This window comes from Echiichthys vipera (assembly GCF_963691815.1).
Source record: "Echiichthys vipera genome assembly, chromosome: 17".
In the NCBI taxonomy this organism is placed as follows: Eukaryota; Metazoa; Chordata; class Actinopteri; order Perciformes; family Trachinidae; genus Echiichthys; species Echiichthys vipera.
The window spans coordinates 13,536,988-13,550,507 of NC_139842.1; the positions used below are offsets into that span (position 1 = coordinate 13,536,988).

General features: G+C 40.0%; 1 protein-coding gene across 5 annotated transcripts in view; it reads right to left on the bottom strand.

The window, feature by feature from the left end:
• LOC310959371 (E3 ubiquitin-protein ligase rnf213-alpha-like) overlaps nt 1-11,085 on the bottom strand; it is a 32,387-nt gene extending 21,302 nt beyond the window's left edge. For all 5 annotated transcript variants that reach the window (XR_014593567.1, XM_083930688.1, XM_083930687.1 and 2 more), the window contains exons 1-22: nt 10,957-11,085; nt 9,209-9,327; nt 8,307-8,455; nt 7,279-7,956; nt 6,978-7,132; nt 6,706-6,873; nt 5,341-5,546; nt 4,935-5,224; nt 4,591-4,850; nt 3,985-4,200; nt 3,684-3,876; nt 3,542-3,597; nt 3,230-3,401; nt 2,973-3,134; nt 2,776-2,874; nt 2,566-2,688; nt 2,206-2,389; nt 1,797-1,970; nt 1,470-1,622; nt 771-1,390; nt 455-614; nt 147-364 (exon numbers count right to left, since the gene is read on the bottom strand). Coding sequence is in view for 4 of the 5 variants with exons in the window: in XM_083930688.1 (XP_083786814.1) it covers nt 147-364; nt 455-614; nt 771-1,390; nt 1,470-1,622; nt 1,797-1,970; nt 2,206-2,389; nt 2,566-2,688; nt 2,776-2,874; nt 2,973-3,134; nt 3,230-3,401; nt 3,542-3,597; nt 3,684-3,876; nt 3,985-4,200; nt 4,591-4,850; nt 4,935-5,224; nt 5,341-5,546; nt 6,706-6,873; nt 6,978-7,132; nt 7,279-7,956; nt 8,307-8,455; nt 9,209-9,308 (4,536 nt within the window). In the remaining variant the exon portion in view is untranslated. The remainder of the gene's footprint in view (nt 1-146; nt 365-454; nt 615-770; nt 1,391-1,469; nt 1,623-1,796; nt 1,971-2,205; nt 2,390-2,565; nt 2,689-2,775; nt 2,875-2,972; nt 3,135-3,229; nt 3,402-3,541; nt 3,598-3,683; nt 3,877-3,984; nt 4,201-4,590; nt 4,851-4,934; nt 5,225-5,340; nt 5,547-6,705; nt 6,874-6,977; nt 7,133-7,278; nt 7,957-8,306; nt 8,456-9,208; nt 9,328-10,956) is intronic.
• Between the last annotated feature and the right edge of the window lie 2,435 nt (nt 11,086-13,520).

Below are 13,520 nucleotides of genomic sequence, written 5' to 3' on the forward strand. Positions count from 1 at the left end.
GAAATAATAATACGAATGATATCAACCGTGCTGTTAAATATTAATTTTCCATTTCATAAAGTTATTACCCTAACTATATGATTGTTAGAAGTTTAAGTGTAAGTTTAGTTTTTTAGCAGTAGTATTACTACTTGGCATCCTCTTACCAGTTTTTTTGGCAGGTTGTTGTCATTATCCAAAGCTCTCCAGAGCTTCTTGAGCACCTCTTTAAAGACATTAAAACCAGAGTCTGGTTTGAGCTCATATAGTATAGAAGAGTAGCCAAGGACAGCATCATGGAAGCAAGCAACACGATCCACGTCCATGTCATTCTCTCCCGCAGAGATGGAAGCCAGGTCAACGAACACCTTCAACTCATTGATATCTGGAAATACATAACATTTGTTGAAGTAATTTTCCTGAATGAGCATTAAAATAAATTACCACTATGACTACAGCAAATAACTCTTCTTACCTTCAAGTGCATCTTTTACCCATCTTACAAAGTGTCCTCTGAGTCCAAGCTCATGAAGACACAGTCTACGTTGCTCAGTAATGTCCACCAGCACCATCTTTGCTTGCATCAAGTCATTGTCAATTCGATTGAGCTGCTCTTTCTGAAAGTCTGCATCATTCTGAAGGGACAAAAGTCAAGAGATAAAATAACCCTTTTGTTTTGTTTTTTAAATGAAAGACAGCTTAATGCACATGTGGTTTGAAGAGAGACTTGTGGAATAATTAATTTTCACATATTCAAAGTATAAGTTGAACACCCTACAATGCCTACTTACAACTTCTGTGAGTGTCTCCAGAACCCTGAAGTCTCCTTGAAGTCTAAGCGTCTCTTTGACCATCATGATAATTTGAGCTGAAGCCACAGCTAGATGAAGGTCGTGATACTGTTCAATCTGTTGAACCCTGCTGTGGATCCACTGTTTGTCTTTGGATTTATCCACTCTGCACATGATGTCCAGGTCCTTTGCAAGCTCTTCGTACTTACCCTTGTAAGCTCTGAAGAGCTGGTTTACCTCCTCAAGCGTTATGCTGCCATTCTTCAGACAAGTGTAGATCTCTTGGTAATCAGCAAAGCAAGGCTGGAAAATGTCATCATGTATCATTTCTGGTGTTGCCTCTATGTCCGCTACATCAGGTTCATCAGCATTGTCATCTTCCATTTCTTCAGCGGCTATGAGTTTGGCTTGTTTTTCCCAACACACTTTAAATATATAACTTTCGCTGAAGCTGAACAGGACCTCTGCCATGTTTCTGATATCTTCACCAAGATTGAAGTAGGTGACAACACCAGCCATGGGAGAGGGCATTTGGTCAAATGGATGGACCTCCATGAAATGGTTCAGGGGCATGACCTCGATGTTAACCTGCTGTCTCTCTTCCATGTCGGCAACATCAACTGTCATGCAAATCAAATAAGAATGTTAAATTGGCTGCTAATGTATGATAAAACAGAACTGTCCGATTCACCATCATACCTGTCATATATTCCTCAAGTGTGTGGCTCATAGTTAAGAAGACATTCACAAGCTCCTTCTCGTGGTACACAGCGTTCAGTTCATCTTGTCTGCACTGTAGCAGCCTCCCCATTTTGGCATTATTCTTGTATTGCTCATTCTCAGAGAGGCAATCTGTTAATATCAAATCCCACAGACACACACACGCACAAACATTCATTTTTTTAATTAGGCCAGCGGACACTATCATATGAAATACTAAAAATCTAAAAATGTTCTGGTGTAATTTATTATTAAATGTAAACACATTTCTTGGGAAATCTTTGATGACAAGCAGACTGTTATTACCGATCTTCAGCAGATCTAAGAAGGTGTCTCTCTTTTCCAAAATGATTTTGAGCAGGCTGGCCTTAATGTGTCCACCGACCAGTTGATCATTGATGGCTGTGAATGATGATATGGCTATGGCAATTCTGTCCCTGGCATCTTGAGAGAGCTTCTCAATTAGCTTTTCGTCTGCGCCTGCAACGACAGAAATGACAGTGTTTTTGTCTAAAATCACTACAATGATTACAATGCTTAACATCTACCATGATGTCATGAAATGAGGCATGGTTCCTCCCGTTAAAGAGCGTTTGATCTTATAAATTATCACGCCACTGTTGTTTTTTTTTTACTTTTATATTTTATCTTCCTAAAAAATAATTCTATTTGGTGTGTCCATGATTTGATTGTTTATTTATTTCTAAGGTTATACCGTGGAGCTGAAAAATGTCTTTAGCTGCAGTCCAGGAGAGAAGATGCTGCAGGACCAATTCTTCATCTTCCTGATAATTTCCTTGATTGTCCTTCGGCCAGGATTTCTGGATGATGGCTGAGATGAGATTCCCGAACTTCCAGTTTATCTTGAACCTCTCAAACAGCTTTCCCTCAGACTTGGACTGCATTTGAGGTAAAACAACCATATAAATCCATTTTTTTCTATACATATCATATTTCTGAGTGTGTTTTCAGAAGATTTAATTTGTGTTTAATTCACCTGAAATGTGGTGAGGGTTGTTATAAACTATGCCATTAATACATGTCCATTCTAGAAGTGAATGAGAAATCTTCATACCTGGCACAGAGACGTAACAGCCTCAAGAGCACACCTCTCAATACTAGCAGCAACATGTGGGAGGGATTTACTGAGTTCCTCTATCTTTGAGCAGTAGAATTCAATTTGATCCACAGCAGATGCCTGAAACCAGACAGGCTCTTTAAAATACAACATATTTCATAGGTAAACTAAAAATCAACAGGGACCTGCAAAAGATGTATCACATACCTGTTTGTACTTGCCCTCAAAATCTGTTGTGAATGTCTGTCTCCATTCCTTTGTCAACTCTTCATCTTTGAATTGGATGGAGATTATGTTGTTCCAAATCTGTAAAACACAACCAAGAAATTAACCACCTTTCTCCACCAGTAATGGGTTGTGAGGATCCATGTGTTTTATTAACAAAATATAACAAAACTACTCACCTCAGTCTCTTGTGTGGTCTCGAATCGGTACATGGATGTCAAACCCTTGTAGAGCAAACTCTGTCTGAAGGACCGACTGATCCAGTCTCTCATAATGGCCATCACATTGGAGATCACCAAGCTTTTTGCAGATCGCTGCTCTCTTTCCCCTTCTTGAGTCTCCTAAATAACAATTATTAGTACAGTGTTTGAGAAAAACAATACTTCATTCTCTCTGAAATGCTAAAAGCTTGCCTTTTAAGAGTCACTTCACATACCTGTTTGTTGCATTGAACAAAGTCTGACACTGATGCAACCAGATTCATACAAGCTACAGGAATATCAGGGAAGTTCTGGGTATAGGATCCCGGTTTGACTCCTTTGCAGAGCTTCTCCAACAGTTTCACTGCTGTTGCTAGGCACTCACTCCTATAAGCCTCAGTAAAATAACTACAACAAAACAAAAAAGTAAAATGGCAGTCTTAAAATGTGAACAAGTGTACAATAACTATTCAAACAACAAATTGACTGCGACTCAATGCCTTTTCTGATTCAATCGAAAATCTGTTAAATTTAGAAGAGTTATTTACCTGTAGTGTTCTTCAATGAGGTTTCCATGGATATGAGAGAGGATGTGAGATACTGTCTGTAAAGCACAATTCCAAACATTAGTTGAAGGAAACATACTACAATCCTGAAATGTATTATTTTCAACAAGTGTTTCCACTTCACCTGGACGTTGCCGCTAGTAATATCCTGAGGAACCTTATTAGTGAAAACAAGAAGCATGTCCATAAGCTCAGTGTTAACATTGCTGATAAACTCCATCAGGTCATCAAATGGCATCAAGTAGGTAAATGATCGCACTAAAAGTGCATCCACTTCCATCAAGTGACTGTGGCTTTTAATCAAATTCACCAGTGCCCTGAAAAAAAAAAAAGTAAACATGTGTAAAAAAATATCTTTGTCCAAATAACTGCACTGGAAGGTGTTTGTGTAAACTGCACTTGAGCAACGTTAGGGGGATACTTACCTCCTGTCTTGACTGTTCATGTATGCTACTGAGGTACCAATGTCAAGGCCTTGCAAACCTGCCCAGGATAAACCATACTTCGAGTTTCCAGAAGTTGGTTCTTCGAAGGGCTTTGTGTTGCCTTTGAGGAGGTGGAGGAGTGGTAGTACCAGAATCCATCGGGGCATTTCCGCTGTTTTCACATCTTTTATCAGAGTCACCAACATTTCTGGCAGACTACAACAAAGAACATTTTATGAGCATCTGAATAGAAACGCGTCTTTGGTGACTCTGTAGTCAGATTGTGACTGTTATTTCAAATTATTCATTCATTCATTCATTCATTCATTCATTCATCTTCAACCGCTTGTCCCTTTCGGGGTCGCGGGGGGCTGGAGCCGATCCCAGCTGACATCGGGAGTGAGGCGGGGTACACCCTAGACAGGACGCCAGTCTATCACAGGGCACATGGACATGACAGAGACAGACAACCATTCACACCTACGGGCAATTTTAGAGTCATCAATTAACCTAACACGTGCATGTCTTTGGATTGTGGGAGGAAACCGGAGGACCCGGAGAAAACCCACGCAGTGTAGTGATATATAAATATACATATATACCTACTTTTTAAGAATAGCCACATCCTGAGAAAACTCTGTCCAGTACTGGAGGAACTGGTCTTTGTCTTGTTTGGGTAAACAGAGCGCACTGCAGAGCCGGTGGAGTTCACCATTATCCAGTCTGAATGAATGCCGTCTCCATACACAGAGCATGATCACCGCTGCTCTCATGGGGTCCTGAACGTAGAGCATCTTCCCATCTCCTTCCTTCAGCAACTGAGGAATCACCTTTGTCAGCATGAATTCCTTGAGCATCATATTCACCTATAGCAGACACACAGAGAGAGTAAATTGGGTTGGCCATACCTGGGTGCATCTAGACTATGTACACAAAGATTATGAACTTACCTCATCTTTCCCATAATTTAAGGAGTACCATTTCTTTTGTTTTTCTTCATACACAAAAGGCTCTCCATAAATCTGACAGAACTGATTCAGCTGGTTCAGAAAACTTCTCAAATTTGTATTAGTCCAGCTCGTGAGAAGACCAAATATGGTGTCCAGCATCACATTGCCTGCAATCACTCTGCCTTGAATCAGATCCTTCCGATGTTCAGGCCAGATCTTGTCTTTAAGGCGTTTGAGCATGTTCTTCGATGGCTCGGCACAGATGATGTCATCATATTGATGCCAGTCCCCTTTACAAACAAAATACAGCAGAAATGTAATGTGTGTAAAGCAAATATAACAATCAGATGCAATTTGCACACAGGCAAATATAAATACAGATGGACCAAATGGAGAGAGTATCTACCGTCATCATTGACGAGGGCGGATTTCACAAACAGACATCTGTTGGTGGTTTCGTGTGTAGAATCGAGTTTGTATATGTACTCAAACTCATATTTGTCCTTTTTCTTTTTATAGACAACATATTTGTACGGTATCGACACAGATTCAGCTTCAGTTTTGATTGTCGGCAGACTGCCCTCGACCAGAAAACCATGTTCTCCAAGATCCCTGCGTGAAAATGAAAAGAAAGTCAAATTTAAGTGGTGTAAGGTCAGTGAGACAGGAGATTAAGAGCAGCCTAGTTTCTTCATAGTTTGACCAAAAAAGTAACAGTCATTCCTCCCACTGCCACTACGAGGAGCAGCCTAAACCAGAGTTGACGATTGTAGATGTAGTTAAAGCAAGTTTGTGAACATGCAAGTATCATAAAGGACAATGATAAAAGTAAATGTTTTAGAAAGAAAACAAATGTGAGATACATTTTTTTATATATAAAGCAGGTCGAGGTGCTATATAAATACTGTGAAAGTGTCAAAACACTAAATCCAGAGAAATGCACACAGCCTGTATTCAGAAACTGTGCGTTTAAACAAGCCTATAATAGAACTAAACTAGGTATATCATAATTTAATCTACATTGCGGCCCCTGCTAGAACAAATCCTCCAGGAGATCGCTGCAGTGAGACGCTCTGCATTCCTATTTCTCTCTCCCTTCCTTCACCGACACCCGTTGACTGTTGACCCTGTCTGGGACACGATCATGGTCTCCATGGCAACTTAGTGTGTTATCACGATGACACCCTGCGAACTGAGGCACTGATTCTGAGGCTAGACGAAGCAACTCTCCAGGCTTACGTACACACGCATCAATGGATACTTACACACATGCACTTATGGAACACATCCCCCTACCCCCCATTCCACGCCTTTGCTCCTTTCACCCCACAGTGCGTTGGAACACCTCCTTCCTCCTTTCCCCCTCACCCGGTGCAAGTTTTTTTTGAGTTCTTATGTTGTAAAGTGTGGTCATATGTGCTTATGTTGCCAAGATGTCTTTTCCCGGTCCCACTGTGCTCCCTCACAGGAGCATAGTCTGAGAGCTGCTTTTTCTTGTTCTCCCCTTTTCCTCCCCCCTCTTACTGCCCAGTCATCCTGTTATGTCTGTCTTATTGTATGTACTGTATGCTGTATATGTACGGACGGGGTGATTGCTGTAACTTCGCTGTACTTGTACAGAGACAATAAAGGCTGATTCTGATATAAACTTTTTTTTTCTAAATCAAAACTAGATTTTGGGGGAATATATTTTGGATGTATCGCTGTTTGATTTGCCATTATATTAGGCCACTATCTGAGCTTAATTGACAATTAATTGAAAAATAAGCACCTGCTCACAAACAGCTCAACTGCATCTTCTTCCCATTTCCCAATGCAGGACCCAGCCCTGATAAAGATACGATCTTCTTCTGGATCAAATTTGAAATCCTTTGAGAGAACTGCATGGAAGTAGATTGTGAGTCTGTCTCGTGCAGCAATGGTGTTGCTCCTGGTCAACCTGAAAAGTAAAAGCAAATGAATACAGATACAGCGAATATAATACACACACACAAAAGCAGTGATCTAAAGGAAGTGTACAACCATCTGAGAGAACTGTATTACCTTTTGGGTGGCTGGCCAGCTGCGGTTTTGGACTCTGTGTTATCCTTACTGCTGTCTTTACTTTCCTTCTCAGCATCTGAGGTTTGTGCTGTGGACGAGTCCTCCATGGGCTCTTCTGTCTTGTCCGGGTCCACACTGGAGCCTGCACTGTCAGTCTGTACAAGTAGCATTAAACATGCATGTTAAATATACACCTTAAACTCATGAAAATAACCTCATATACCTTCTCTACCAAAATAATAAAATGCAGGCTCCTGTCAATAATAAAAACTTATTTTTCAAACATTTTATGCAGCATTACCTTTGATGGTTTTTGAGGGCCAAAAACCATATTTTGCTGAGCTGCCACAGGCTGCTTCTGTTCCTGCTGGCCCTTTCCCTTCGGGTTGCTTTGACCTGTCTGTCTCACATTTGGCTCCATATTGGCATTCTGATCAAGTACAGGTGCTTTGGATATTTTTTTCTTGTTATCTGAGATTTTCTTTTCAGTCTTTGGATCTTTAGGGTTAGTGGCCTTTGTCCCTTTGCCTGAACCTGCCTGAAAAGTCTTGCTCTTGCTGTCCTCTAAGATAGGAGTTTGAGTGTCAGTTGCTGCTGTCTTGAGTGTCTCATCCTGAGTGGATTTTGTTGTATTGGTCTCCCCCTGATCAGAGTTATCTGGAGCTTCCTCAGACTGCCCCGCAGTTCTTGCCTCTTCTGTATCAGTAGCCTTTTGACAAGGAATGACTTTAGTGTCTTCAGCTGGTGCAGCAGGAATGTTAGCTGCTAGGGAACTAGGCTGACTCTCTAGTGAGGAGGGGCCATCTTGGAGTGAGTCTGGTGTTTCATCCATTGCATTATCTGAGCTTTCACTGTCAGAAGAGTCCTTTACGCCCTGCATACCCTTTCCCAGGTTGTCTGCCAGGGAGACATGGGACACTTCTTGTTCTGATGATGAGTTGGCGTCTTTCTTTTTTTTATTCCTCTTCCTCTTTTTTTTCTATAAAGACCAGAAGGTAGAAGATCAGTTTTACAAACGGCTCCAGTGTTTTGTGAAATCATGCCACAGTCTAAATAAAGTCAATATATATTCTTAATAGTATTGACAAAACAACCTTTGAACTACATCTAAAAGCAATTCCAAATGATGTGAGAACATAATAATTAGCATACCATTATTAAAATTGTTAAATTGAGGCATGTCTTTTTACTTTTTTTTAACAATGAACACGTTCCGACTTTCATCTGAAATCATAGTCCACTTGATTTTACGGTCTGTTCTTTACAGAACATGTACTTGAGAATTATAAAGTCAGTGTAGATCAAAAGTCATGTGAACTTTAAACTCACCTTTTTCTTGGGATTGCTGGTGGTCTCATCATTCGGTCGTTTGGGGGATCTGTTGGAGTCTTTGCTGTCCACAGGTAGGGTGTTTGACACAGATCTCTCAGCTGTACCCTCAGAGTCTGTTACCAATGGTTTGGGATGATCTCCTGTATCTGTATAACGATATGTGGTATGTTAATAAGACTACATCCAGATGTGTATTCTGCCCTACAACGCCTAAGTGCAGTAACTACGAAAAAAATTAAGGTAAAAAAATGTCTTCAAAGTTTTATTGTCCCAACAAATTAATATTTGGCAGATTGATAATGGATTATGGTTTACTAGTTTGCCTTTTATTTTATTTTTTTATCCAAATCGATCCTAACCACCATTCTTCCATGCCCCAAATTGTGCAGAAATCATGTTATTAGTGATGTCGTAGTAAAGCACTAGGCATTATAGGGCAGTATTGCCTGATGGCATTTCAGCCAAATCCAAATCACATCACATAGCTCACATAGAGATTTGGGGGATGCATGAAAAGCTTGCAAAGTATTATATAAAGTATATAAAGTATTTTATAAATGTAATCACAATGTTTTTTTATTTGTTTACTTATTGTGTCTACATGTCTACATTTACTACATTATGTCATATAGCTCAAGTTTGCATCTTTCCCATGGGCTCTTTATAATGTAGGTCACAATAAGGACTTTGACCTCAAATGTAATCTGAGCTGCTGTTTAGGGGATGAAATGTAGTCTCTTGTCATGACAACATACAGAATAAAGGTTTTGAACCGTTCGTGACTTTTCATCATTCTTCTTTACTTTACATACACGTTGTTATTTTATACATTGTGGAGCTCATGTATAATATTCTATACGTAAATAATGTGAAAACACATTTTAAATGAGTCTACATACCCTGTATGTTTGCAGGTTGGACAGAGAGCTTCTGGCCACACTCACTGCAGAACTTGGCTGTCTTCTCTGAAATGTTATGGCCACAAAATGGGCACTTCATCTTCAGACTTCAGTGATATCTGCAAAGGGAAATTAAAAACAAGTATAACTGCAATGTGCTTGAGGCCCCACCCTGTAGCAGAATCCTTTCACTTTCAATTTAGCCACGTGAGGCCTCATGAGACAGTGATCAGCTCTCAAAATAACAACTACCTGGGAAGTTGTCTCTTTCATTGAAATGGACTTTGAGCTGTCTTACCAAACAAACTGACCTGTGTTTGAAATGGAAATAACTATGCCGCAGTGAGCCACTGCACGCCCACCATCTGCCCCGCGAAATAAACTCACTTTAGCCAAAGAGGTCAAAAACCGGAGAGGTCTCACTGCGCACTATAAAAAATATCACACTACCCTGGTGATTTATAAAGATAGATAACAGTGATCGAAACTACTTCAAAAGGAGAAAAATCGAAGTTCTCTTCTGTAGAAAAAAAGAAACATGCTTATTTATAAAAGATTTAACACATGCTGATGCAGCGAATTACCTTTTGAAGGGTGCCAAGGGCAGTATGGTTGCACGGTGTATTTAATAATATTATGGAAGAAGAGTGATCGATGGTTATGTTATGTTATGTGATAAAAACACGACATAACTGTTTAACTGTTTGTCAGAAATTAAGTTCTCCAAGGGTTTGCTCCTCTTGTACCTGGCATGTGCCTTGTTAACCCACGGTATGCGCGAGCCGTAATGTGTTGTTAAATGTGAGGTTGATCCAATACCATTTTTTCCCTTCCTGGTACTTATTCAAATACAAGAACTTGCATAGCATGGTATCAAATTAGATTTCATTCAGGAAAACATTTTTTATTTTACTACAAGGTCTACATTTTTAATATAACACTGCTGATATACTGGAAAATGCAGATAAAATACATGAAAGTGTACTTTATTATACAAGAAACAAATAAGAAACAATATAAATGTATTTTTATTATTATGACTATTATTATAAGTGTGCAGGGGAAATTGGGGGGGGGTGTAATGCAGATGGAAAGAGTGTAGCCAATACACTGTACACAGTATGCACAGACTAGAGAGTGGGACAGCGTTGTTGAAGCATCGAGTGATTCCTCCTCTCCCCGAAAAGATCTTTGGCTCCACATTTCAGCCAATCACATGTTTGTTTTCGTAAAATGGGTTGCGTCACTTCCTGTTATGAGACTGACCCCTTTGCTTTCGGCTCCATCGAAACTGAGAATGCTAACACAAGCGCAATGTAGCTGAAATTATTATCGCAGACAGTATCACGACACGTATTAAAAATGCAGTAACAAGTCTGTGTCACACTAAACACGTGTCCTCGCTACACTGTGGCAGCGAGATAGCCAACACAGCTTACCAACTCGCTCTATAACAGCCAGCTGCGTAACAGTAACGTTAGCTCACATTAGCTGGGTCTGTTCGCTTCACTCTCTTGACTCACTTTGCAGAAAAATAATAAACGTGTGCAGGTGTCAAGGACAGTTGTCAACCACATTACATCGCACATGTACCCCCCGTCTGAGTGAGACATACTCAGTGTCTCGTGACAGAGGTCTGATAGCCGCTACAGCTACGTGGATTATGGTAATAGGTTTCTAATTTGTCATAAAGTCTGACGTTATTATCACCTCCAGCTTTCTACAAAGAAGTAACCGACATGTCCTACCTGAACTGACTGCACCGCGGGCTTTGTTTTTGCAGAATGAAAAGCCCAGAAGTCATCCCTCTTTTGGACTTCACGTTACTGGCGGACCGACAGAGCGTAACACCCGAGACCTTGCTGTCATTTCATTTCCGCGTGTTGTAAAGTTTCGTTTTCTCAAAAATGGGCGTCGGCTAATAAAGTTAACTTTCTTAATCACTCATGTCATTAATAACTGAGCAGCGTGACGGAGCCATCTGCCACGGCCAGGTGTGGAAAGTACCCAACCACCTGGGACTCTCCTTACTGTAACTAAGTAGCATCTTCCTTCTTTAGTTATTATTGATTTGCAGGTTCACTCTTTCATCAGTGCCTTTTACATCAACATTTCTTATATTATTATGCACGTTGTCCTTTTATACTGTATGGTTTCAATTTATTTAGTTTCCTGTATATAACACATATTGTTCATAATTGTGTCTCTATTCAGAATTAGTTTATTGTATATATTACTTATCTTTTATCCTTTTTTTTTTACTTATTGCCCCGTGGGTCGGAAATAAACACATTTTCGATGGGGTCATCCCTATATTCCCCGGGGTGTCGTGGAGGGTATAGCAGGTATAGGGAGTATACCTACCTCCTATTCTGGCCGCTTACAGTTTACCCATCTGCCAAAAAGACACTGGAATATATAGTATAGTATCTTTTTTTACCAACATAATTGTCAATAGTTGTGTTGGACATATTATCTTTGCATGCCACAATAAAAAAAAAAAAATGTAGGTTTACCCACTCCCTTCATGGTTACATACTCATCTACCTAGCAGTACACCCAACTCATCAACTATCACTACACCCCTGCCCGGGTCCTATGTTCCACGGTTGCAAAAGCCTATGCCTTCGCTGATTTAATTCAGCATTTTGTTAGGCTTAGGGGTTAGGGGGTAGGGTTAGGGTCTACATAGGCCTATGTGCCGTGGAATTCGGCACTGGTGGAAAAAAATAACAGACCAGAGAACATAGAACCCTTTCTTTAAAAAGAGTTGTTCCCCGGTCACATACAAAAGGAGGAACATGGGACCCAGGGTACATAGGTACGCTCCCATTTTCAATTACTCTGTATGCCTGGCACATATTGAAGAATTTGAAAATATTGACTTGACTTTCTGATTATTATTAGGACATGATTGTCTGGTAGGTGGGGAGTAAATTAGACTTACACAAGCTTTATGGATTGTAGGATTTTCCATTTGTATTTTTTTTAAAGAAATAACATGTCTCTGTTTTTCTACAGGCTCCTACAGTTGTCTTAAACCATTCATTTTGTTTCCGGGTCTGTATGTGCACTCCTGTAGCTTTAATGAAGAGTAACATTGCCACACGTAAAATCATGTTGGCTATTCGTTTTAATGCTATTGAAATGAAATAGTAAGTTAATTTAGACTTTGCACTTAGGTCATAAAGGATTCAGGCCCTCAGAGAAACTGTCTGGAATGGAAGCTCGCCACTGATTTGTTTTAGGATGCTATGCTCTTAAACTGTCAGCAGAGAGCAGAATAGTCTACAAGTTGGAGTGAGAAAGTGCCGGAATTGATGGAGATCAGAATGAACTCTATGCTACAAAAAAAATGAGTCACCTAAGTTATCTTGCTAAAACACCTACCTTGAGGTTCATTTCGTGTGAGCATGTTACCCTGGTAACTTGGACTGCATTCTCAGGTCAGGAATGTGTTACATTAAGGCTGTCATGTGAAAATGTGTCAGTATGGTCTCAGACTCAGGTGTTCCTTTGTACTGGTTCAGGCACGAGGAGAAAACGAAGACACTGAATATGTTTTGTGATTTATCATGGTGCAGCTTTTAGCACCATTGCAACTGTAGAAATGATGCATATAAAAGCAAGTGTTATATTCCCTGACCAGCATGTTTAATGATAATGATAGACTTGTGATAGTGGCCTCTATGCAGTTTGATCAACAAGACTTAGTGTGGACTGAAGGAAATGTGTTAATGTAAAAGCTTTGAACATCTTCAAAAAGTTCACAGCCCCTGAAATCAGGTCACTCACACCACAGACTCAATGCACGGCTTTAATCTGAACATGCATGCATATGAGACCAGGCCCAGGAGCAAAGACTGTATTCAATAGTTTCAGCATTTTAGTCTATGTATAATTAATTTTTCATCTTTATGTTTGGTAAGTGTAAGTGCATAATGTGATTTATTACTGAACCTTTACATAGTTGTATAAAGTCTTCCGCGGTTCTAGAGAGAAGTGTGTGGCGTTAAAGAAAAGTGAAACTCGACAGAGCTCCGCAGCCAGCTCCTCATCTTCCCTTGAGGCAGTCTTACTGAATTATTTATTTACCTTATTTACAGTTTTTTCAGCCTGTTGAACCTTTTGCACTTGTCAGTGGAGCATGTTTACAGTTGGGAACATGATTTTAGACAACTCCAGAGACTTTCAGATTGCCAAAAGCACGAAACAGGAGTCATGAAGGGTTCAACAGTTCGTTCCTGAAAAAGAAAAGAAGGTTTGCACTGAAGCTGTTTTATGCATATAATCATCCATTCAATGTTTAAAG